This window comes from Ranitomeya variabilis, chromosome 5 (assembly GCF_051348905.1).
Source record: "Ranitomeya variabilis isolate aRanVar5 chromosome 5, aRanVar5.hap1, whole genome shotgun sequence".
NCBI classification, from domain to species: Eukaryota; Metazoa; Chordata; class Amphibia; order Anura; family Dendrobatidae; genus Ranitomeya; species Ranitomeya variabilis.
In genome coordinates, this window is record NC_135236.1 from 70,570,109 (window position 1) to 70,597,976 (window position 27,868).

Below are 27,868 nucleotides of genomic sequence, written 5' to 3' on the forward strand. Positions count from 1 at the left end.
GAGGATGATTTACTTGCTAATATAGGGTCTTAATTCCAACATAAGCAGAAGTGACCAGGAGCCGCTGAACCCTTCATCCTCCATATTGATTAATAGAAATATTAATGTGAATTGCGAATGGGGGGTGAGTATACAACCCCTGGCAAAAATTATGTAATCACCGGCCTTGGAGGATGTTCATTCAGTTGTTTAATTTTGTAGAATAAAAGCAGATCACAGACATGGCACAAAACTACAGTCATTTCAAATGGCAACTTTCTGGTTTTAAGAAACACTAAAAGAAATCAAGAACAAAAAATGTGGTAGTCAGTAATGGTTACTTTTTTTTAACCAAGCATAGGGGGGAAATTATGGAATCACTCAATTCTGAGAAAAAAATTATGGAATCATGAAAAACAAACAAAAAAACACTCCAACACATCACTAGCATTTTGTTGCACCACCTCTGGCTTTTATCACAGCTTGCAGTCTCTGAGGCATGGACTTACTGAGTGTCAAACAGTACTCTTCATCAATCTGGCTCCAACTTTCTCCGATTGCTGTGGCCAGATCAGCTTTGCAGGTTGGAGCCTTGTCATGGACCATTTTCTTCAACTTCCACCAAAGATTTTCAATTGGATTGAGATCCGACTATTTGCAGGACATGACATTGACCTTATGTGTCTTTTTTCAAGGAATGTTTTCACAGTTTTTGCTCTATGGCAGGATGAATTATCATCTTGAAAAATGATTTCATCATCCCCAAACATCCTTTCAATTGATGGGATAAGAAAAGTGCCCAAAATATCAACATAAACTTGTGCACTTATTGAAGATGTAATGACAGGCATCTCCCCAGTTCCTTTACCTGACATGCAGCCCCATATCATCAATGACTGGAAATTTGCATGTTCTCTTCAGGCAGTCATCTTGATAAATCTCATTGGAACGGCACCAAACAAAAGTTCCAGCATCATCACCTTGCCCAATGCAGATTCGCGATTCATCACTGAATATGACTTTCATTCAGCCATCCACAGTCCATGATTGCTTATCCTTAGCCCATTGTAACCTTGTTTTTTTTCTGTTTATGTGTTAATGATGGCTTTCGTTTAGCTTTTCTGTATGTAAATCCTATTTCCTTTAGGTGGTTTCTTACAGTTCAGTCACAGACATTGTCTCTAGTTTCCACCCATTCGTTCCTCATTTGTTTTGTTGTGCATTTCCTGTTTTGGAGACGTATTGCTTTAAGTTTCCGGTCTTGACTCTTTGATGTCTTCCTTTGTCTACCAGTATGTTTGCCTTTAACAACCTTACCATGTTGTTTGTATTTGGTCCAGATTTTAGACATAGCTGACTGTGAACAACCAACATCTTTTGCAACATTACGTGATGATTTACCCTCTTCTAAGAGTTTGATAATCCTCTCCTTTGTTTCAATTGACATTTCTCGTGTTGGAGCCATGATTCATGTCAGTCCACTTGGTGCAACAGGTCTCCAAGGTGTGATCACTCCTTTTTAGATGCAGGCTAACGAGCAGATCTAATTTGATGCAGGTGTTATTTTTGGGTATGAAAATTTACAGGGTGATTCCATAATTTTTTCCTCAGAATTGAGTGATTCCATAATTTTTCCCCTATGATTGGTTAAAAAAGGTAACCATTATTGACTACCACATTTTTTGTTCTTGATTTCTTTTAGTGTTTCTTAAAGCCAGAAAGTTGCCATTTGAAATTACTTTAGTTTTGTCCACGTCAGTATGACTGTATAATCCAAAAATTCAAAAAATTAAAATGAGCTACAAGCTGGACTCCTAAAATGCTCATATTGATATTAGATAGCAAAACTTTCATCATGTATTATACAGTTATTCGGACGAGCATTTTTAAAGTAGGAGCAGCAGCCTCTTCAGGTCTAAAGGATCTATGTAATATTGTATTCAGCTGATGTTGTGAAATCGGATCCATTTGAATTGCCCACTGGAATGTATGGTCAGGTGACAGGAGCATTTCCACAAGACACATCTTTTATATGAGTCAATATTTGGGTTCTAAGACACAACCAATAGTGATGAGCAAATGTGCTGGGATAAGGGGTTAGCCAAGCATGCTTAGGTACTAACCGAGTGTCATGGTCATACTTGAAAAATATGTTCAAGTCCCCGCGGCTGCATGTCCCGTGGCTGTCGAACAGCCGCAACACATGCAGGGATTGCCTGTTTGTTAACCCCTGCATATGTTGCGGCTATTCAATAGCCGCGAGTCATGCAGCCGCGGGGACTTGGAACATATTTTTTGAGCATGACCATGACACACGGTTAGCACCTGAGCATGCTCGGTTAACACCTTCACTCATCACTAACAACCAAGAAAGATCTTATTATGTGATCATCGCCTGAGTGTGCACTACAACAATAGGAAAAGAACTCTGCATTCACGTACAGTTGTGTGAAAAAGTGTTTACCCCTTCCTGATTTCCTATTCTTTTGCATGTTTGTCACACTTATGTTTCAGATCACCAAACAAATTTGCATATTAGACAAAGATAGCACAAGTAAATACGAAATGCAGTTTTTAAAGGGAACCTGTCACCCCCCAGGCGTTTTTAACTAAAAGAGCCACCTTTTGCAGCACTAATGCTGCATTCTGTCAAGGTGGCTCTTTTAGTTGGGGTCCCTGCCAACGCTGAACTATTCATTTTTAAATTTGCCCCTCATACTTGTAGTCTGTCCGAGGGGCATGTCTTTTCCCCCGGGACACAAACGCCTCCCAGCCATCACACAGGCCCTCCGAGCACCGCCTCCACTTCCTTCATTAATTTCCTCGGCGCCTGCGCTGTAAGGTTTTTTGTCGGGCATGCGCAGTTTGCACTTCCCTTCGACTCCCATCACATTATGGGAACTTACAGTGCAGGCGCCAGGGACATTAATGAAGTGGAGGCGGCGCGCGGAGGGCCTGAGTGATGGCTGGGGAGGCATTTGTGTCCGGGGGAAAAAGACATGCCCCCCGGACAAACTACAGGTATGAGGGGCAAATTATAAAAATTAATAGTTCAGCATTGGCAGGGACCCCAACTTAAAGAGCCACCTTGACAGAATGCAGCATTAGTGCTGCACAAGGTGGCTCTTTTAGTTAAAAATGCCTGGGGGGGGGGTGACAGGTTCCCTTTAAATGAAGGTCTTTATTATTAAGGGAAAAAAAAAAATCTACAGAGCCCTGCGTGCAAAAGTGATTGCCCCTAAACCTAATAACAGGTTGGGCAACCATTAGCAGCAATAACTGCAATCAACCTTTCACAATAAATGGCAATGAGTCTTTTACAACACTATGGAGGAATTTTCACAACTCATCTTTGCAGAATTGTTGTAATTCAGCCACACTGGAGGGTTTCGGAGCACGAACCGCCTTTTTTAGGTCATGCCACAGCATATTAATTGGATTAAAGTCAGGACTTTGACTAGGCCACTCCAAAGTTGTTGAACTTGCTGGTGTGGTTTGGATTAGTGTCCTGCTGCATTACATAAGTGCTCTTCAGCTTGAGGTCATGGACAGATGACCGGACATTCTCCTTCAGGATTTTTTGGTAGACAGCAGAATTTATGGTTCCATTTACCATAGCAAGCCTTCAGGTCCTGAAGCAGCAAAACAGCCCCAGACCATCACACTACCACCACCATGTTTTACTTTTGGTATGATGTTCCTTTTCTGAAATGCTGTGTTAGTTCTACGCCAGATGTAATGGGACATACATCTTCCAAAAAGTTCAACTTTTGTCTTGTCAGTCCACAGAGTATTGTCCAAAAAGTCTTGGGGATCTTCAAGATGTTTTCTGGCAAAACTTGAGACAAGCCTTTATGTTCTCATTGCTCATCAGTGGTTTTCGTCTTGGTCCTCTGCCCTGCAGGCTATTTTTTCCCATTCCCTTTGTTATGGTGTCACCTTAACTGAGGCAAGTGAGGCCTGTAGTTCTTTGGATGTTGTTGTGGAGTCTTTTGTGACATCTTAGACCTCTTGGATGAGATGTCGCTGCGCTTTTGGAGTAATTTTGGTTGGCCAGCCACTCTTGGGAAGGTTCACTACTGTTCCATGTTTTTGCCATTTGTGGATAATGGCTCTCACTGTGGTTCGCTGGAGTCCCAAAGCTTTAAAAATTGCTTTATAACCTTTTCTGCACAGATCTCAATTACTTTGTTTCTCATTTGTTCCAGAATTTCTTCAGATAGCGGCACGATGTCTAACTATTGAGGATCTTTTGGTCTACTTTAATTTGTCAGGCACATCCTGTTTAAGTGATTGCTTCATTAAGAACAGGAATGGCAGTAATTCGGTCTGGTTGTGGCTAAGGAATTTTAACTCAGCTTCCCAAAGATGTGATAAAACACAGTTAATCTATGTTTTAGGGAGGGAGGGGGGGCAATCATTTTTTCACACAGGTCCCTGTAGGTTTGGATTTCTTTTTCCCTCAACCCCTTAATGACCGCCGATACGCCTTTTAACGGTGGCAGTTAAGGGTACTTATTCCTCAGCACCCCTTTTTAATGGCACTGAGAAATAAGGGTATAACGCCCCCAGCGTAGGAAATTCTCTGGTGGTAGCCGAGACCCCGGAGAACATTATTCGGATAAGTGTTTACCATCCCCAGTGTTACGATCGCCATTATTCGCCAAATAACAGCAACCGCAAAAAAAAGGCAGTTTTCGCATTTATCTCTCTCTCCTCTGATATGATCTAGCATACCAGAGGAGAGAAAAATGGGGTCCCTCCGGCTCTGTCCCTCGGCCCTCAGCATCTTCTTCTGGGAAGAAAATGACGGGCGCATGTGCAGTGCGCCCGTCAAGATCTGCTGGCCGGCACCAGGCAACAGTAGCTTTTTCGTATTGGTCTATCACAGTGATAACAAAAAGTAAATCAAGCCCCCCTTTATCACCCCCCATAGTTAGGTAAAAATAATAAAGTAAAAAAATGTATTTTTTTCTATTTTCCGTTAGGGTTGTGGCTAGGGTTAGGGTTGAGGTTAGACCTAGGATTAGGGTTGTGCTAAGGTTAGAGTTAGGGTTGGGCTAGGGTTATGGTTGGGGCTATGGTTAGGGTTGGGGCTAGGGTTAGGGTTGGGGTTAGAGCTAGGGTTAGGGTTGGGCAAGGGTTAGGTTTGGAGTTAGGGTTGGGGCTAGGGCTGGGGTTAGGGTTGGGGTTAGGGTTGGGGTTGTGTTGGGGTGTTGTGGATAGGGTTGTGGTTAGGGGTGTGTTGAGGTTAGTGCTGTGTTAGGGTTGGAATTAGAATTGGGGGGTTTCTACTGTTTATGTACATCAGGGGGTCTCAAAATGCGATATGGCGCCTGCCATTGATTCCAGCCAATTTTGCATTCAAAAAGTCAAACGGTACTTCCTCCCTTCCAAGCCCTGCCATGTGCCCAAACAGTGGCTATCCCCCACATACGTGGTATCGGCGTACTCAGGAGAAATTGCACAACATATTTTGTGGTCCATTTTCTCCTGATACCCTTTGTAAAAATACAACAGTTTGGTTCCAAAGTAATTTTTTTGTGAAAAATGAGAAATGAGAAATCACTGGTCAACTTTTAACCCTTATAACGTCCTAACAAAAAAAATGATGTTTCCAAAATTGTGCTGATGTAGACATGTGGGAAATGCTATTTATTAACAATTTTGTGCGATATGACGCTCTGATTTAAGGGAACAAAAATTATAGGTTTGAAAATGGCAAATGGCATAAATAAGCACAAGTCATATCGATGAAATTTTACCACTAACATGAAGTATAATATGTCACAAAAAAAACAATCTCAAAATCAGTGGGATCTGTTGAAGCGTTCCAGAGTTAGAACCACATAAAATATAAAAATTGGCCTGGTCATTAAGTACAAAATTGTCTCTGTCACTAAGGGGTTAATAATAAAGACCTTCATTTAAAAACTGCATTTCATATTTACTTGTGTCATCTTTGTCTAATATGAAAATTTGCTTGGTGATCTGAAACATTTAAGTGTGACTAACATGCACAAGAATAGGAAATCAGGTAGGGGCAAACACTTTTTCACACAATTGTACATCATAGAATGTTAGAGTTGGAAGAGACCTCCAGGATCATCATGACCAAACCCCTGCTCAATGCAGGATTCGCTAAATCATCTCAGACAGATGTCTGTCCAGCCTCTGTTTGAAGACTTCCATTGAAGGAGAACTCACCACCTCTTGTGGCCGCCTGTTCCACTCATTGATCACCCTCAAAAAGTTTTTTCTAATATCTGTATATGTGGCTTTTCTTTAATTTACATAAAAGAGGAAAGAAATCCAAGGCTGTGGCTTCTATTTCTCTTTCATCTTCGAGATCCTTAACAGATTTTCTTTAGATCTAAATAAACCCAAACTTAAAGTTCATGTCCACACTGGACCACAAGACCTACTACTGGGAAAATCTGCTCCATAATAGGAATCCGCAGGTGTAAAAATGCAGTTGAAAACCGCACAAAAAATGCGGTAATTCCGCCGTAAATCCACCCTGTGTTTTACCTGCAGATTTTTAGGAATCTGTGTGGAAAAATCCACGGCAGATTCCGCAACGTGTGCACATAACCTCATTGTTCCACTGCTGTTTCTGCGTTACAAATACTGATGTGAAATACTGAACATGTGAACGAGACCTAATAGTTTAATTCACCAAAACCACTTAGAAAATTGCAGTGAAAAATGCCGTTGCAATATCTGCAGCTTTTTTATTCTTTCATTGCTTTCTACGGGTGAACACACACTGAAAGAAGTGACACGCTACGGATTTAAAAAGCGCTACAGTTCAGAAAAAAAACAAGCGCCTGCAGGAGATTTCAGAAATCTCCTCTGTTTTGCTGGCACTTTATAAAGCAGCTTTTCGCCATGTTCATATACAGAATTTTTGCAGCTCTTTCTTCTGCAAATAAGAAGTTTACAGCATTTTACAGCACAAGCAAACACTGTGATTTTCAGAAATCTCCTGCACACCCTTTTATTTTCCCCTGATTGAATTTCACAACTGCAGCCTTTTCTAAATCTGCAGCGTGTCGCTTTCAGAAATTTTTTTCACCTGTAGAAAGCAATGAAAAAGTTTTTAAAATGCTACAAATGTTGCAACGTTGTTTTTCGCTGCGTTTTTTTGTGAATAACACTAACTTTATTAAACATGTACTGTAGACAAAATGCATACTGTAAAAAACGAACAGCAAAAGCTCTAAGGGTGTGTGCCCACAATCAGAAAACGCTGCAGGTCGGCTGTTGTGTACTTGTGCAGCGTCCAACCCGCAGCGGCCAGATGTTACAGTATAGTGGAGGGGATTTCAAGAAATTCCATCTCTACTATGCGTGCACTGACACCCGCACCTCACCTGCGGAGACGGACATGGGGCGCGTCTGTCCAGACCGCAGCATGCCAATTTATATGGCTTAGACGTGAGTCTCCTCAAGAGAAATCTCACCCGTGCAATGTATAGGACGCGGTGATTCCGCACGGTTCAATGAACACATGCGGAATCACCTGTGTTCAAAACATGGCAGCACTTTGGACACCTCACATGTCCTCTGCATCCTAAGGGCTGCCATTTCCGGATCCTCTGCACATACCCTAAAAAATGGGGGCTTTGAAAGCAGTGTTTTTACTGCCAAGATAGCAGGCTTTGGCTGCAAAAAAAATGCACCAAAAACGCTGATTCCTATGCACACCTGTACTATATATGTATAGTTTACCCTTATTATTTCACGTGGGGATTCATTTATTTCTATATAATAAATACCCTGATTCAGCAGACAATATTCCTGCCTTGTGTCATACAGACAGTAGTGACAGCAGGTCGCCCTGTCAGATTACCAGCAGTGATTTAGTGACTGGTCAGAGCCAATGCTGATCCCTGCTGTATGTGACGGTGAAACCTGATCCTACAGCAAACAGCACAGAGCTCTGGGACCCCATGAGTAAATCACTGCACTGAGGGGGTCTCAAGGGGGGTTTGGGAGACATTCTAGGACTACAGAGCAATGCAAAGCATTATTTGCTGCTGAAAACCCTCTGGGCACTTCATACAGGGGTTGCACATGCAGGGGGCCCCCTTGTAGGTGGGGGCCCCAGGCGTCTGCCTGGTCTGCCTGTGCCAAACGCTGGCCCTGCCCTTGGGGACTTAATTCTAAGAAGCACTATATTAAGAAATGGGAACGCCCTTTTGAGCATTTTTTCTTCCTGCGATCCCCTTATGTATATATATATTATTACTTCCTCACAATGATAACATTTACTTACATTGTGTCTTCTTTGAGGCATTTGTAATGTAACAGGTTGGGTCACATGTAAAGATTATGTCGCCAATCAGATTAAAGTTTTGAGATTCCCAAAATCACTACAGCAGGTATCTTTTGGTCTAACTGTAGGAATAGACCTGTGCCATGCATGTGTAATGACACTGGGGTGAAAGACAAACAGTATTTCTGAGAACAATCTATAGCGGAAAGATTACTAAAATAATAATTTGGTCCCTTTGGCCAGGTTCACACATACTGACTTTTTCCCTAATTATGATACAAGGAAATGTAATTTCCTAGAAATGAGCCTTTCCAATCTGCTCGCTTTTTACATGCCATGATTATGGTGCTGGCTCCCATCAGATCAGGAGGACAGTGTTAGGTACCCTCTGTGTACATGTAGTGTCATCTATCTGTATACGTGTAGTATTCTCTATCTGTATACATGTAGTATCCTCTGTGTACATGTACTATCCTCTGTATACATGTAGTGTTCTCTATCTGTATACATGTAGTGTCCTCTGTATACATGCAGTGTCCTCTCTCTGTATACATGTAGTGTCCTCTATCTGTATACATGTAGTGTCCTCTCTCTGTATACATGTAGTGTCCTCTATCTGTATACATGTAGTGTTCTCTATCTGTATACATGTAGTGTCCTCTGTATACATGCAGTGTCCTCTCTCTGTATACATGTAGTGTCCTCTATCTGTATACATGTAGTGTCCTCTCTCTGTATACATGTAGTGTCCTCTCTCTGTATACATGTAGTGTCCTCTACCTGTATACATGTAGTGTCCTCTGTGTACATGTAGTGTCCTCTGTATACATGCAGTGTCCTCTCTCTGTATACATGTAGTGTCCTCTATCTGTATACATGTAGTGTCCTCTGTGTACATGTAGTGTCCTCTGTATACATGTAGTGTCCTCTATCTGTATACATGTAGTGTCCTCTCTCTGTATACATGTAGTGTCCTCTCTCTGTATACATGTAGTGTCCTCTCTCTGTATACATGTAGTGTCCTCTATCTGTATACATGTAGTGTCCTCTATCTGCATACATGTAGTGTCCTCTATCTGTATACATGTAGTGTCCTCTCTCTGTATACATGTAGTGTCCTCTATCTGCATACATGTAGTGTCCTCTATCTGCATACATGTAGTGTCCTCTATCTGTATACATGTAGTATCCTCTATCTGTATACATGTAGTGTCCTATATCTGTATACATGTAGTGTCCTCTCTCTGTATACATGTAGTGTCCTCTGTATACATGTAGTGTCCTCTCTCTGTATACATGTAGTATCCTCTATCTGTATACATGTAGTGTCCTCTATCTGTATACATGTAGTGTCCTCTATCTGTATACATGTAGTGTCCTCTATCTGTATACATGTAGTGTCCTCTCTGTATACATGTAGTGTCCTCTATCTGTATACATGTAGTATCCTCTATCTGTATACATGTAGTGTCCTATATCTGTATACATGTAGTGTCCTCTCTCTGTATACATGTAGTGTCCTCTGTATACATGCAGTGTCCTCTATCTGTATACATGTAGTATCCTCATCTGTATGTATGTAGTGTCCTCTATCTGTATACATGTAGTGTCCTCTATCTGTATACATGTAGTGTCCTATATCTGTATACATGTAGTGTCCTCTCTCTGTATACATGTAGTGTCCTCTGTATACATGTAGTATCCTCTATCTGTATACATGTAGTATCCTCTATCTGTATACATGTAGTGTCCTCTATCTGTATACATGTAGTGTCCTCTATCTGTATACATGTAGTGTCCTCTATCTGTATACGTGTAGTGTCCTCTATCTGTATACATGTAGTGTCCTCTCTGTATACATGTAGTGTCCTCTATCTGTATACATGTAGTGTCCTCTCTCTGTATACATGTAGTGTCCTCTATCTGTATACATGTAGTGTCCTCTATCTGTATACATGTAGTATCCTCTATCTGCATACATGTAGTGTCCTCTATCTGTATACATGTAGTGTCCTCTCTCTGTATATATGTAGTGTCCTCTATCTGTATACATGTAGTGTCCTCTATCTGTATACATGTAGTGTCCTCTCTCTGTATACATGTAGTGTCCTCTATCTGTATACATGTAGTATCCTCCATCTGTATACATGTAGTATGCTCCATCTGTGTACATGTAGTGTCCTCTCTCTGTATACATGTAGTGTCCTCTCTGTATACATGTAGTGTCCTCTATCTGTATACATGTAGTATGCTCCATCTGTGTACATGTAGTGTCCTCTCTCTGTATACATGTAGTATGCTCCATCTGTGTACATGTAGTGTCCTCTCTCTGTATACATGTAGTGTCCTCTCTCTGTATACATGTAGTGTCCTCTATCTGTATACATGTAGTGTCCTCTCTCTGTATACATGTAGTGTCCTCTATCTGTATACATGTAGTGTCCTCTATCTGTATACATGTAGTGTCCTCTCTCTGTATACATGTAGTGTCCTCTCACTGTATACATGTAGTGTCCTCTATCTGTATACATGTAGTGTCCTCTATCTGCATACATGTAGTGTCCTCTATCTGTATACATGTAGTGTTCTCTATCTGTATACATGTAGTGTCCTCTATCTGTATACATGTAGTGTCCTCTCTCTGTATACATGTAGTGTCCTCTCTCTGTATACATGTAATATCCTCTATCTGTATACATGTAGTGTCCTCTCTCTGTATACATGTAGTGTCCTCTATCTGTATACATGTAGTGTCCTCTATCTGTATACATGTAGTGTCCTCTATCTGTATACATGTAGTTTCCTCTATCTGTATACATGTAGTATCCTCTATCTGTATACATGTAGTGTCCTCTCTCTGTATACATGTAGTGTCCTCTATCTGTATACATGTAGTGTCCTCTGTATACATGTAGTGTCCTCTATCTGTATACATGTAGTGTCCTCTGTATACGTGTAGTGTCCTCTCTCTGTATACATGTAGTATCCTCTATCTGTATACATGTAGTGTCCTCTATCTGTATACATGTAGTATCCTCTATCTGTATACATGTAGTGTCCTCTATCTGTATACATGTAATGTCCTCTATCTGTATACATGTAGTATCCTCTATCTGTATACATGTAGTGTCCTCTCTCTGTATACATGTAGTGTCCTCTATCTGTATACATGTAGTATCCTCTATCTGTATACATGTAGTGTCCTCTATCTGTATACATGTAGTGTCCTCTATCTGCATACATGTAGTGTCCTCTCTCTGTATACATGTAGTGTCCTCTATCTGTATACGTGTAGTGTCCTCTATCTGTATACATGTAGTGTCCTCTCTCTGTATACATGTAGTGTCCTCTCTCTGTATACATGTAGTATCCTCTGTATACATGTAGTGTCCTCTCTCTGTATACATGTAGTGTCCTCTCTCTGTATACATGTAGTGTCCTCTCTCTGTATACATGTAGTGTCCTCTCTGTATACATGTAGTATCCTCTATCTGTATACATGTAGTATCCTCTATCTGTATACATGTAGTGTCCTCTCTCTGTATACATGTAGTGTCCTCTCTCTGTATACATGTAGTGTCCTCTCTCTGTATACATGTAGTGTCCTCTCTTTGTATACATGTAGTGTCCTCTATCTGTATACATGTAGTGTCCTCTATCTGTATACGTGTAGTGTCCTCTATCTGTATACATGTAGTGTCCTCTATCTGCATACATGTAGTGTCCTCTGTATACATGTAGTGTCCTCTCTCTGTATACATGCAGTGTCCTCGATCTTTATACATGTAGTGTCCTCGATCTTTATACATGTAGTATCCTCTATCTGCATACATGTAGTGTCCTCTCTCTGTATACATGTAGTGTCCTCTATCTGTATACATGTAGTGTCCTCTCTCTGTATACATGTAGTGTCCTCTCTTTGTATACATGTAGTGTCCTCTATCTGTATACATGTAGTGTCCTCTATCTGTATACATGTAGTGTCCTCTATCTGCATACATGTAGTGTCCTCTGTATACATGTAGTGTCCTCTATCTGTATACATGTAGTGTCCTCTATCTGTATACATGTAGTGTCCTCTATCTGTATACATGTAGTGTCCTCTATCTGTATACATGTAGTATCCTCTATCTGTATACATGTAGTGTCCTCTCTCTGTATACATGTAGTGTCCTCTCTCTGTATACATGTAGTGTCCTCTCTCTGTATACATGTAGTGTCCTCTATCTGTATACATGTAGTGTCCTCTCTCTGTATACATGTAGTGTCCTCTCTCTATATACATGTAGTGTCCTCTCTCTGTATACATGTAGTGTCCTCTCTCTGTATACATGTAGTGTCCTCTATCTGTATACATGTAGTGTCCTCTCTCTGTATACATGTAGTGTCCTCTCTTTGTATACATGTAGTGTCCTCTATCTGTATACATGTAGTGTCCTCTCTCTGTATACATGTAGTGTCCTCTATCTGTATACGTGTAGTGTCCTCTATCTGTATACATGTAGTGTCCTCTCTCTGTATACATGTAGTGTCCTCTCTCTGTATACATGTAGTATCCTCTGTATACATGTAGTGTCCTCTCTCTGTATACATGTAGTGTCCTCTCTTTGTATACATGTAGTGTCCTCTATCTGTATACATGTAGTGTCCTCTATCTGTATACATGTAGTGTCCTCTATCTGCATACATGTAGTGTCCTCTGTATACATGTAGTGTCCTCTATCTGTATACATGTAGTGTCCTCTATCTGTATACATGTAGTGTCCTCTATCTGTATACATGTAGTGTCCTCTATCTGTATACATGTAGTATCCAAGAAGATGAAGCCATCGTAAGAAGATAGGAGGCCACGGACCTGACTGCGACGCCAACCGCAGCGGGACCGCCCCCCCAGTTGAGTATAATCTAACCTCTTTTTCTCATCTTTTAGAATACATTGGGGGCTTATCTACAGCATTACAGAATGCTGTAGATAAGCCCCTGATGCTGGTGGGCTTAGCTCACCTTCCATTTTGGGGGTGACAGGTTCCCTTTAACAAAACCCTCAAGTCCATGCTCAAAATGGTGGTCTCCAAGAACGGGAGGGATTGGGACATGTTACTGCCCTATTTAATGTTCGCTATCTGCAAGGTACCACGGGCTTCCAAGGGTTTTTCTCTTTTTGAACTATTGTATGGCAGGCATTATTATTATTATATTATTATTATTTATATAGCACCATTAATTCCCTGGTGCTGTAAATGAGAAGGGGTTACATACAAAGTTATAGATACCATTTACAGTAAACAAATTTCTGATGACAGACTGGTACAGAGGGGAGAGGACCCTGTCCTTGCGGACCTACATTCTATGGGATAATGGGGAAGAGACAGAAGGTCGGGGGTGCAGCAGGTCGGGTGGTGGTGAGGCGGGAGAATGGTTATTGCATAATGTAAGCTTTCCGGAAGAGATGGGTTTTCAGGTTCCGTCTGAAGGATCCGAGGGTGGTGGATAATCAGACGTGTTGAGGCGTGGAATTCCAGAGTATGGGGGATATTCTGGAAAAATCTTGGAGGTGGTTGTGTGAGGAACGAATAAGTGTGGAGGAGAGTAGGGGGTCTTGGGAGGATCGAAGATTACGTGAGGGAAGATAGTGGGAGATTAGTTCAGAGATATAGGGAGGGGACAGGTTGTAGATTGCTTTGTAGGTCAGTGTTAGTAGTTTGAACTGGATTTGTTGGGGAATTGGGAGCCAGTGGAGGGATTTGCAAAGGGGAGAAACGGGAGCAGCGGAGAGAGGTGGATTAGTCAGGCAGCAGAGTTGAGGAAAGACTGGAATGGTGCAAGAGAGTTAAGGTACCTTCACACGAAGCGACGCTGCAGCGATAGCGACAACGATGCCGATCGCTGCAGCGTCGCTGTTTGATCGCTGGAGAGCTGTCACACAGACCGCTCTCCAGCGACCAACGATGCTGAGGTCCCCGGGTAACCAGGGTAAACATCGGGTTGCTAAGCGCAGGGCCGCGCTTAGTAACCCGATGTTTACCCTGGTTACCAGCGTAAAAGTAAAAAAAACAAACAGTACATACTCACCTGCGCGTCCCCTGCCGTCTGCTTCCTGACACTGACTGAGCTCCGGCCCTAACAGCACAGCGGTGACGTCACCGCTGTGCTTTCACTTTCACTTTAGGGCCGGCGCTCAGTAAGTGTCAGGAAGCAGACGCTGGAGGACGAGCAGGTGAGCATGTACTGTTTGTTTTTTTTACTTTTACGCTGGTAACCAGGGTAAACATCGGGTTACTAAGCGCGGCCCTGCGCTTAGCAACCCGATGTTTACCCTGGTTACCAGTGTAAAACATCGCTGGTATCGTTGCTTTTGCTTTCAAACACAACGATACACAGCGATCGGACGACCAAATAAAGTTCTGGACTTTATTCAGCGACCAGCGACATCACAGCAGGATCCTGATCGCTGCTGCGTGTCAAACGAAACGATATCGCTAGCGAGGACGCTGCAACGTCACGGATCGCTAGCGATGTCGTTTCGTGTGAAGGTACCTTTAGTGCGGAGGCCACAGAGGAGGTTGTTGCAGTAATCAAGGCGGGAGATGATGAGGGCATGCACAAGAGTTTTAGTAGATTGTGAGCTGAGGAAGGAAAGGATTCTGGAAATATTTTTGAGTTGGAGGTGACAGGAGGTGGCAAGAGTTTGGACGTGCGGTTTGAAGGACAGGGCAGAGTCGAGAGTTAGGGTACTGTCACACTCTGCAACTTTCCAACGATCACGACCAGCGATACGACCTGGCCGTGATCGTTGGAAAGTCGTTGTGTGTTCGCTGGAGAGCTGTCACACAGACCGCTCTCCAGCGACCAACGATGCCGAGGTCACGGGTAACCAGGGTAAACATCGGGTTACTAAGCGCAGGGCCGCGCTTAGTAACCCGATGTTTACCGTGGTTACCAGCGTAAAAGTTAAAAAAAAAAAAACAGTACATACTCACATTCCGGTGCCCGTCAGGTCCCTTGCAGTCTGCTTCCCGCTCTGACAGAGTGCCGCCGTAAAGTGAAAGCAGATCACAGCGGTGACGTCACCGCTGTGCTCTGCTCCGGCCGGCAGTCAGTCAGAGTGGGAAGCAGACGGCAAGGGACCTGAAGGACACCGGAATGTGAGTATGTACTGTTTGTTTTTTTTTACTTTTACGCTGGTAACCACGGTAAACATCGGGTTACTAAGCGCGGCCCTGCGCTTAGTAACCCGATGTTTACCCTGGTTACAAGCGAACGCATCGCTGGATCGCTGTCACACACAACGATCCAGCGATGACAGCGGGAGATCCAGCGACGAAAGAAAGTTCCAAACGATCTGCTACGACGTACGATTCTCAGCAGGATCCCTGATCGCTGCTGCGTGTCAGACACAGCGATATCGTATGGATATCGCTGGAACGTCACGGATCGTACCGTCGTAGCGACCAAAGTGCCACTGTGTGACAGTACCCCTACTCCGAGGCAGCAGATTTCAGGTGTGGGAGAGAGTGTGATGCCGTTTACCATAATAGATGGGTCGGGTAGGGGAGATACGCGAGATGGAGGAAATATGATGAGTTCGGTTTTGTCTACATAGAGTTTTAGGAAGCGATAGGTGGAGAAGGAGGATATGGCTGATAGACACTCCGGGATTCTGGACAGCAGAGAGGTGACATCTGGGCCAGAGAGGTAGATCTGAGTGTCATGTCATGTCATATGAGTTGTCCTAGGCCAAGGGTATATATGGAAAAAAGTAGGGGCCCCAGGGCTGAGCCTTGAGGGACTCCAACAGAGAGAGGGTGGGATGAGGATGTAGTGTGGGAGTGGGAAACGCTAAATGTGCGGTCGGAAAGGTATGAGGCATCCTAGGGGTCTGCTAGATGTAGCCAAAGAGACGTGGAAGCAGGAACCTACGCCACATAAGAGTGTCATTGAGCACATGGCCAATATGCAGGACCGATTTGCAGCGGTCATGCCTATAGTAAAAGAGCATTTACTGAATGCAGGCAGCGCAAGGCTGCATATATAACAAAAAAGCCTCGTTCCGCTTCTTTAAAGTAGGAGATCGGGTGTTTGTTTTGGTGCCCACCACCGAAAGCAAGCTTATGGCCAAGTGGCAGGGGCCATATGAAGTTTGGGAAAAAGTGGGAAAAGTAAAGTACCGAGTTTACCAGCCCGGGAAAAGAAAACCTGAAAAGTTGTATTACGTCAATCTGTTAAAATCGTGGAACTACCGGGAGTGTATGCTTACGGAAGTGACACCAGACATGTCATCTGGGGACCCTCCGATATTGGCCTGGACGGAGGCCGAGAGAGACGTAAAGATAGGAGACACTCTGTTGAAACAGCAGCGGCGAGAGGTGCGGAAATTAGTACAAGAGAATACAAATGTATTCTCGGGACTACCCGGTCGTACCTCTGTCATCCAGCAAGACATTGTCACTGAGCATCACGTAAGGGTACGAATGAAACAGTACCGTGTGCCCGAGGGCCAGAGACAAGTCATCATGAGTGAGGTGAAACAATTGCTTCAGCTGGGAGTAATTGAGGAGTCCCGAAGTGAGTGGGCTAGTCCCATTGTACTGATCCCGAAGCCGGCTTGTCCTTACTTATCTGTAATGATTTCCGTAAGCTGAACGAGGTGTCGAAATATGACCTTTATCCAGTGCCCCGGGTAGACGAGCTGATCGAGCAACTGGGTCAGGCCCAGTACTTTACCACGCTCAATTTGACCAAGGGTTACTGGCAGGTGCAGAATTGGGAAAAGAAAAGACCGCCTTCATAACACCAGAGTGTCTGTATCGCTATGTTGTCTTGCCCTTTGGACTACATAGGGCACCAGCTACGTTCCAGAGGTTAATGGCCATAGTCCTACAACCCCATCCGGACGTATGCGTCAGTGTACTTGGATGACATCATCTTTAGTACTGACTGGCAATCCCACTTGCCCCGGGCGCAAGCGGTAGTAGATTCACTCAGAGCAGCGGGTTTGACGGCGAATCCCAAGAAATGTGCGATAGGGCTCAAGAAAGCCCCGTAGTTGGGATACGTGATCGGCCGTGGGGTTATCAAACCCCAGATTAATAAAATCGAGGCCATACAGTACTGGCCCTGACCTGTGACCACCGAACAGGTAAGAGCATTTCTCGGCATTCTTGGGTATTACTGTAAGTTTATACCTGATTTCTCTGGGAGAACAACACCCCTATCCGATCTCCTAAAGGGAAAGAATTCGATCATGGTGCAGTGGAACCCGCAAGCGGAGGAAGCATAACCAGTCTATGAAGGTGGCGCTGTGTGGATAGCCCGTCCTCATCAGTCCCAACTTCAAGAGAGGCTTCATCGGGCTGACGGATGCATCTAACGTTGGCCTAGGAGTGGTCCTGTCGCAGGAGGTGAACGGAGAACAACATCCTGTCACCTACCTAAGTAGGAAACTCATCCCGAACAAGAAAAATGATAGCGTAGTCGAGAAGGAGTGCCTGGCCATTAAGTGGACCTTGGAGTCCCTACGTTATTATTTGCTCGGTCGACCGTTTCGCTTGGTGACATATCATTCACCCTTGGACTAGTTGAGAAACGCCAATGAGAGGAATGCTCGGGTCACCACATGGCTCCTGTGCTTGCAAAATTTAAATTTCACTGTGGAACATCACGCAGGGAAGTCGCAGGGAAATGCAGATGCCCTGTCATGGGCCCCCTATATGGTGACAAGTGTTAAACCTCACAAGTTTGAACAGAGGGGATATGTGAGGCAGTGAGGGGGATCATATGCGAGGGTCGATATGTATCCTCCAGGATGCGGACGGAGTCCTAATAGACCCGCTGGGGTGCCTTGTGTCCACATCAGGACGCCTGTGAGTCACAAGGCAAAATAAAAGTAAGTGTGGACCTGGTCAAGATATTTGGCCAAGGCAATGTTCAGGAAAACACGTTAAGGGCTTTTGTTTTTGGAGTGAACTACAGGATGGTAGTGGGGCAATTCACTCCCTCCGGACCAGGTCTTACAAGTGGCCCATGGCCACAGATTTCAGTTAAAAACCCTGCAGTAAAGGGTTTGGGTGTGTCAGTGCTTGTTTGCAAGTGGCAGAGCAGGTGGCTCTGCAGCGTCCAGCTTGTGTGAGGTAACACAGAGCCAAGAGCAGTGAACCCCGCCCCCCACAGCGTGACACGCTGGTGTAGTCACCCTCGGCAACCGGTCTTGCATATGGACTGTTGTGACACTCCGGCTGTGATACGGAGGATACCGTGTGTTGTTCATTTCGTGAGTTATTTTGGACATTAAAAGACTTTGGCTTTGAACTTTCCTGTGGTCCCTGCCTATCTGTCACACTGCACCAACCCCGCTGCACTACAACATGTATCTATCTGTATACATGTAGTGTCCTCTCTCTGTATACATGTAGTGTCCTCTATCTGCATACATGTAGTGTCCTCTATCTGAATACATGTTGTGTCCTCTATCTGTATACATGTAGTATCCTCTGTATACATGTAGTATCCTCTGTATACATGTAGTATCCTCCATCTGTATATATGTAGTGTCCTCTCTCTGTATACATGTAGTGTCCTCTCTCTGTATACACGTAGTGTCCTCTATCTGTATACATGTAGTATCCTCTGTATACATGTAGTATCCTCCATCTGTATATATGTAGTGTCCTCTCTCTGTATACATGTAGTGTCCTCTCTCTGTATACATGTAGTGTTCTCTCTCTGTATACATGTAGTGTCCTCTCTCTGTATACATGTAGTGTTCTCTCTCTGTATACATGTAGTGTCCTCTCTCTGTATACATGTAGTGTCCTCTCTCTGTATACATGTAGTGTCCTCTCTCTGTATACATGTAGTGTCCTCTATCTGTATACATGTAGTGTCCTCTGTGTACATGTAGTATCCTCCATCTGTATACACGTAGAGTCCTCTCTCTGTATACATGTAGTATCCTCTGTATACATGTAGTATCCTCCATCTGTATGTATGTAGTGTCCTCTCTCTGTATACATGTAGTGTCCTCTCTCTGTATACATGTAGTGTCCTCTATCTGTATACATGTAGTGTCCTCTATATGTATACATGTAGTGTCCTCTATCTGTATACATGTAGTGTCCTCTCTCTGTATACATGTAGTGTCCTCTCTCTGTATACATGTAGTGTCCTCTCTCTGTATACATGTAGTGTCCTCTCTCTGTATACATGTAGTGTCCTCTCTCTGTATACATGTAGTGTCCTCTATCTGTATACATGTAGTGTCCTCTGTGTACATGTAGTATCCTCCATCTGTATACACGTAGTGTCCTCTCTCTGTATACATGTAGTATCCTCCATCTGTATACATGTAGTGTCCTCTCTCTGTATACATGTAGTGTCCTCTCTCTGTATACATGTAGTGTCCTCTCTCTGTATACATGTAGTATCCTCCATCTGTATACATGTAGTGTCCTCTCTCTGTATACATGTAGTATCCTCCATCTGTATACATGTAGTGTCCTCTATCTGTATACATGTAGTGTCCTCTCTCTGTATACATGTAGTGTCCTCTCTCTGTATACATGTAGTGTCCTCTCTCTGTATACATGTAGTATCCTCCATCTGTATACATGTAGTATCCTCCATCTGTATACATGTAGTGTCCTCTATCTGTATACATGTAGTGTCCTCTCTCTGTATACATGTAGTATCCTCCATCTGTATACATGTAGTGTCCTCTTATTTGTATACACGTAGTGTCCTCTTATTTGTATACACGTAGTGTCCTCTCTCTGTATACATGTAGTGTCCTCTATCTGTATACATGTAGTGTCCTCTCTCTGTATACATGTAGTGTCCTCTCTCTGTATACATGTAGTGTCCTCTATCTGTATACATGTAGTGTCCTCTCTCTGTATACATGTAGTGTCCTCTATCTGTATACGTGTAGTGTCCTCTATCTGTATACGTGTAGTGTCCTCTATCTGTATAAGTGTAGTGTCCTCTTATGTGTATACATGTAGTGTCCTCTATCTGTATACATGTAGTGTCCTCTCTCTGTATACATGTAGTGTCCTCTCTGTATACATGTAGTATCCTCCATCTGTATACATGTAGTGTCCTCTTATTTGTATACACGTAGTGTCCTCTCTCTGTATACATGTAGTGTCCTCTCTCTGTATACATGTAGTGTCCTCTCTCTGTATACATGTAGTGTCCTCTCTCTGTATACATGTAGTGTCCTCTATCTGTATACATGTAGTGTCCTCTCTCTGTATACATGTAGTGTCCTCTATCTGTATACGTGTAGTGTCCTCTATCTGTATACGTGTAGTGTCCTCTATCTGTATAAGTGTAGTGTCCTCTTATGTGTATACTCGTAGTTGCAAGTACACAAGTCATTATATTCCTTTTATTGGAGTTATATGAAGTTTTCTCTAGATTGACCTTTTATGCTCCTCAAAGTTTTAAAGGTCATCTGCATTTTAAGGAGTTAAACCTGGAAATCCCCCTGCCCCCCACACTACACCTACTCACCCACTATCCTGTGAGCTGTCACCAGCTGCCCCCACGTGTCACCTCCCAACTCAGTCTCCTGCCACCCCCACACACCGGGCTGGGAGCTCCCCCACCTCCGCAACCATATTTAAAGACTTCCTTCCCCCACAATGTGACGTTCACTTCTCGGTGTTGGAGCATCTGGCTCTGCACATGGGGGGCTCTGCACATGGGGGGCTCTGCACATGGGGGTACTCTGCACATGGAGGGCTCTGCACATGGGGGGGCTCTGCACATGGGGGTACTCTGCTCATGGGGGTACTCTGCACATGGGGGGGCTCTGCACATGGGGGGCTCTGCACATGGGGGGTACTCTGCACATGGAGGGCTCTGCACATGGGGGGGCTCTGCACATGGGGGTACTCTGCACATGGAGGGCTCTGCACATGGGGGGGCTCTGCACATGGGGGTACTCTGCTCATGGGGGGCTCTGGGAATGGGGGCCACTGCACATGGGAGTTCTGCACATGGGGGGCTCTGTTGGTGGTGGGGAACCCTCCGGGAAACAACTGGGCAAACCTGTCCTCATATACAGTAAGGAGACCAAGACATTGCCCCACATCTTACTGGGGAGCCTGACATCAGCAATGACCCCAGGCCAGGCACAGCAAAGGTGGGCTACACTGTCAGCGCCCCTCTGCCATACCTGAGCTGTATACTACAGTAGTTACTGCTTCCAACAACAAGAGAGTGTGAATATGTGACATGCGGCAGAGACATCATCAGCGTAACATTCCTATAGATACATGACAGGAGGCGACCGAACTTAACTGATAATTACATACAGCAGCAGCTCATTATTAGTCGTGCTTGGATACATTTTCACCTCCCTTTTAAGCTACATTGCTAGTACCTCTTAAATACATGGCTACTTTCTCCATTATAATAATAAAACAACCCCATCACCTAGTCCCCAAAATCTGTCCACCCTCATAAACCAAGCACCTTACTGCACCTCTGTCCTTGAGCTAGCCCCCCTCATGTGTGTACCCACCCTCATCTACATTCTACCTGCCCTACTACTAGTGCCCACCATGTGTGTGCCCACCCTCACCTGCATCCTACTGCTTGTGCCCCCAGATGTGTACCCATCCGCACCTGCTTCCTACCTGCCCTACTGCTAGTGCCCCACATGTGTACCCATCCTCACCTGCATCTTCCTACTCATGTGCTAGTGCCCCCCATGTGTACCCACACTCACCTGCCTCCTACCTGCCCTTGTGCTAGTGCCCCCCACATGTGTGTACCCACACTCACCTGCATAATGCTACACCTTTGTCTTAGTGCCCCCCACATGTGTACCCACACTCACCAGCCTCCTACCTGTCTTTGTGCTAGTGCCCCCCCACATGTGTACCCACACTCACCTGCCTCCTACCTGCCCTTGTGCTAGTGCCCCCCACATGTGTGTACCCACACTCACCTGCATAATGCTACACCTTTGCCTTAGTGCCCCCCATGTGTGCACCCACACTCACCTGCCTCCTACCTGTCTTTGTGCTAGTGCCCCCCACATGTGTGCCCACACTCACCTGCAGACATGGCAGAGTAATGCTGCTCGCTGCCCCCACCAGGGTAAATGGCCAGAGCTCCGGTCAGATCCTGCCCATCCTCGGAGTAGAGAGTGTCCGGTAGCAGGGATGTCATATTCACGGGGAGTTTCTCCAGCAGCTTCCCGGTCATAGCCCCTTCCAGCGCCCAGGAGTGAAGTGATGCCCACCTTAGTGCAGGGGCAATGATCGGAGCTGTGCCTCAGTAACGCTGGATTGTTTGCAGCCACCCAATCTGCCCCCAATAGGAAGAAGAGGGGGGACTAGCTGTGTTCCATGGTGGAGATGGGGGTCTCACTTGTGCCCCATGCACAGAGCTGCGCTGATCCTGCACCGAGCCCTTGGCAGCAGCATAGAAATGAGGGAGGGAAGGTGGCTGGTGAGACGGGATGTGATGAGTTAATGGAATGCTGAAAGGAGGATATAATGCTACCCCATAAGATGGTGGAACAGGTCTACCCAGAAAAAGGCGCTAAGAAGGCGCAAATGAAGGCTGCACATAGGTGTACTGAGGATGATGCATGAGATGGGCAACAGGTGTCCTGAATGGATGGTGTGGGCGCCCACCCTGGGCAGCTGGAAAGACTATTATGGCATTTATAAGGTGTGGGTATTTCAGATCCCCCCCTCTAGATGTAGAAGTGGCAGCTAAGGGGTTAATAGACCTCCCTCAGGGAAGATGCTCTGCGGATTCTCTCTCCAGTCCGCTCAGAATCCCGATGCTCTGTCCGGGGACTCCGGCTGCTTTTTATCTCCGCCCGGGGAAGCTCCAGTGACGTAACTGTCCATATATGGACACACAGTGCCGTGACGTCACAATGGAACCTCCTCATAATGGAACCTTGAGAGAATGCAGGAAGTAGCTGCTCATTGAAACCACGTTCTATAGGCAGGACAGTATGGAGGTATTATACAGTGTATCCAGACAACGAGGTATTATACAGAGTGTATCCAGACAAGGAGGTATTATACAGAGTGTATCCAGACATGGAGGTATTATACAGAGTGTATCCAGACAAGGAGGTATTATACAGAGTGTATCCAGACAAGGAGGTATTATACAGAGTGTATCCAGACAAGGAGGTATTATACAGAGTGTATCCAGACATGGAGGTATTATACAGAGTGTATCCAGACAAGGAGGTATTATACAGAGTGTATCCAGACAAGGAGGTATTATACAGAGTGTATCCAGACAAGGAGGTATTATACGGAGTGTATCCAGACAAGGAGGTATTATACAGTGTATCCAGACAAGGAGGTATTATACAGAGTGTATCCAGACAAGGAGGTATTATACAGAGTGTATCCAGACATGGAGGTATTATACAGAGTGTATCCAGACAAGGAGGTATTATACAGAGTGTATCCAGACAAGGAGGTATTATACAGAGTGTATCCAGACAAGGAGGTATTATACGGAGTGTATCCAGACAAGGAGGTATTATACAGTGTATCCAGACAAGGAGGTATTATACAGAGTGTATCCAGACAAGGAGGTATTATACAGAGTGTATCCAGACATGGAGGTATTATACAGAGTGTATCCAGACAAGGAGGTATTATACATAGTGTATCCAGACATGGAGGTATTATACAGATTGTATCCAGACATGGAGGTATTATACAGAGTGTATCCAGACATGGAGGTATTATACAGAGTGTATCCAGACATGGAGGTATTATACAGAGTGTATCCAGACATGGAGGTATTATACAGAGTGTATCCAGACATGGAGGTATTATACATAGTGTATACAGACATGGAGGTATTATACAGAGTGTATCCAGACAAGGAGGTATTATACAGAGTGTATCCAGACAAGGAGGTATTATACAGAGTGTATCCAGACAAGGAGGTATTATACAGAGTGTATCCAGACATGGAGGTATTATACAGAGTGTATCCAGACAAGGAGGTATTATACAGAGTGTATCCAGACAAGGAGGTATTATACAGAGTGTATCCAGACAAGGAGGTATTATACGGAGTGTATCCAGACAAGGAGGTATTATACAGTGTATCCAGACAAGGAGGTATTATACAGAGTGTATCCAGACAAGGAGGTATTATACAGAGTGTATCCAGACATGGAGGTATTATACAGAGTGTATCCAGACAAGGAGGTATTATACAGAGTGTATCCAGACAAGGAGGTATTATACAGAGTGTATCCAGACAAGGAGGTATTATACGGAGTGTATCCAGACAAGGAGGTATTATACAGTGTATCCAGACAAGGAGGTATTATACAGAGTGTATCCAGACAAGGAGGTATTATACAGAGTGTATCCAGACATGGAGGTATTATACAGAGTGTATCCAGACAAGGAGGTATTATACATAGTGTATCCAGACATGGAGGTATTATACAGATTGTATCCAGACATGGAGGTATTATACAGAGTGTATCCAGACATGGAGGTATTATACAGAGTGTATCCAGACATGGAGGTATTATACAGAGTGTATCCAGACATGGAGGTATTATACATAGTGTATACAGACATGGAGGTATTATACATAGTGTATCCAGACAAGGAGGTATTATACAGAGTGTATCCAGACATGGAGGTATTATACAGAGTGCATCCAGACAAGGAGGTATTATACATAGTGTATACAGACATGGAGGTATTATACAGAGTGTATCCAGACATGGAGGTATTATACAGAGTGTATACAGACATGGAGGTATTATACAGATTGTATCCAGACATGGAGGTATTATACAGAGTGTATCCAGACATGGAGGTATTATACAGAGTGTATCCAGACAAGGAGGTATTATACATAGTGTATACAGACATGGAGGTATTATACAGAGTGTATCCAGACATGGAGGTATTATACAGAGTGTATCCAGACAAGGAGGTATTATACAGAGTGTATCCAGACAAGGAGGTATTATACAGAGTGTATCCAGACATGGAGGTATTATACAGAGTGTATCCAGACAAGGAGGTATTATACAGAGTGTATCCAGACAAGGAGGTATTATACAGAGTGTATCCAGACATGGAGGTATTATACAGAGTGTATCCAGACATGGAGGTATTATACAGAGTGTATCCAGACATGGAGGTATGGAGGTATTATACAGAGTGTATCCAGACAAGGAGGTATTATACAGAGTGTATCCAGACATGGAGGTATTATACAGAGTGTATCCAGACATGGAGGTATGGAGGTATTATACAGAGTGTATCCAGACAAGGAGGTATTATACAGTGTATCCAGACATGGAGGTATTATACAGAGTGTATCCAGACATGGAGGTATTATACAGAGTGTATCCAGACAAGGAGGTATTATACAGAGTGTATCCAGACATGGAGGTATTATACAGAGTGTATCCAGACAAGGAGGTATTATACAGAGTGTATCCAGACAAGGAGGTATTATACAGAGTGTATCCAGACATGGAGGTATGGAGGTATTATACAGAGTGTATCCAGACAAGGAGGTATTATACAGTGTATCCAGACATGGAGGTATTATACAGAGTGTATCCAGACATGGAGGTATGGAGGTATTATACAGAGTGTATCCAGACAAGGAGGTATTATACAGAGTGTATCCAGACATGGAGGTATTATACAGAGTGTATCCAGACAAGGAGGTATTATACATAGTGTATACAGACATGGAGGTATTATACAGAGTGTATCCAGACATGGAGGTATTATACAGAGTGTATCCAGACATGGAGGTATTATACAGAGTGTATCCAGACAAGGAGGTATTATACAGAGTGTATCCAGACATGGAGGTATTATACAGAGTGTATCCAGACAAGGAGGTATTATACAGAGTGTATCCAGACAAGGAGGTATTATACAGAGTGTATCCAGACATGGAGGTATTATACAGAGTGTATCCAGACATGGAGGTATTATACAGAGTGTATCCAGACATGGAGGTATGGAGGTATTATACAGAGTGTATCCAGACAAGGAGGTATTATACAGAGTGTATCCAGACATGGAGGTATTATACAGAGTGTATCCAGACAAGGAGGTATTATACAGAGTGTATCCAGACATGGAGGTATGGAGGTATTATACAGAGTGTATCCAGACATGGAGGTATTATACAGAGTGTATCCAGAGAAGGAGGTATTATACAGTGTATCCAGACATGGAGGTATTATACAGAGTGTATCCAGACATGGAGGTATGGAGGTATTATACAGAGTGTATCCAGACAAGGAGGTATGGAGGTATTATACAGAGTGTATCCAGACATGGAGGTATTATACAGAGTGTATCCAGACATGGAGGTATTATACAGAGTGTATCCAGACAAGGAGGTATTATACAGAATGTATCCAGACAAGGAGGTATTATACAGAGTGTATCCAGACATGGAGGTATGGAGGTATTATACAGAGTGTATCCAGACAAGGAGGTGTTATACAGAGTGTATCCAGACATGGAGGTATTATACAGAGTGTATCCAGTCATGGAGGTATGGAGGTATTATACAGAGTGTATCCAGACAAGGAGGTATTATACAGAGTGTAACCAGACAAGGAGGTATTATACAGAGTGTATCCAGACAAGGAGGTATTATACAGAGTGTATCCAGACAAGGAGGTATTATACAGAGTGTATCCAGACAAGGAGGTATGGAGGTATTATACATAGTGTATCTAGACATAGAGGTATTATACAGACTGTATCCAGACAAGGAGGTATGGAGGTATTATACAGAGTGTATCCAGACAAGGAGGTATGGAGGTATTATACAGAGTGTATACAGATATGGAGGTATTATACAGAGTGTATCCAGACAAGGAGGTATTATACAGAGTGTATCCAGACAAGGAGGTATTATACAGAGTGTATCCAGACATGGAGGTATTATACAGAGTGTATACAGACATGGAGGTATTATACAGAGTGTATCCAGACAAGGAGGTATAGAGGTATTATACAGAGTGTATCCAGACATGGAGGTATTATACAGAGTGTATCCAGACATGGAGGTATTATACAGAGTGTATACAGACAAGGAGGTATGGAGGTATTATACAGAGTGTATCCACACATGGAGGTATTATACAGAGTGTATACAGACAAGGAGGTATTATACAGAGTGTATCCAGACATGGAGGTATTATACAGAGTGTATCCAGACATGGAGGTATGGAGGTATTATACAGAGTGTATCCAGACAAGGAGGTATGGAGGTATTATACAGAGTGTATCCAGACAAGGAGGTATTATACAGAGTGTATCCAGACAAGGAGGTATGGAGGTATTATACAGAGTGTATCCAGACATGGAGGTATTATACAGAGTGTATCCAGACATGGAGGTATTATACTGAGTGTATACAGACAAGGAGGTATTATACAGAGTGTATCCAGACAAGGAGGTATGAAGGTATTATACAGAGTGTATCCATACAAGGGGGTATGGAGGTATTATACAGAGTGTATCCATACAAGGGGGTATGGAGGTATTATACAGAGTGTATCCAGACAAGGGGGTATGGAGGTATTATACAGAGTGTATA

General features: G+C 43.7%; 1 protein-coding gene across 1 annotated transcript in view; it reads right to left on the minus strand.

Annotated features, from left to right (window-relative positions):
* Positions 1–23,067, minus strand: part of EGR3 (early growth response 3) — a 33,020-nt gene extending 9,953 nt beyond the window's left edge. The window contains exon 1 of the mRNA XM_077262175.1: positions 22,327–23,067. Within this exon, the coding sequence (XP_077118290.1) occupies positions 22,327–22,477 (151 nt within the window). The 5' untranslated portion in view covers positions 22,478–23,067. The remainder of the gene's footprint in view (positions 1–22,326) is intronic.
* Between the last annotated feature and the right edge of the window lie 4,801 nt (positions 23,068–27,868).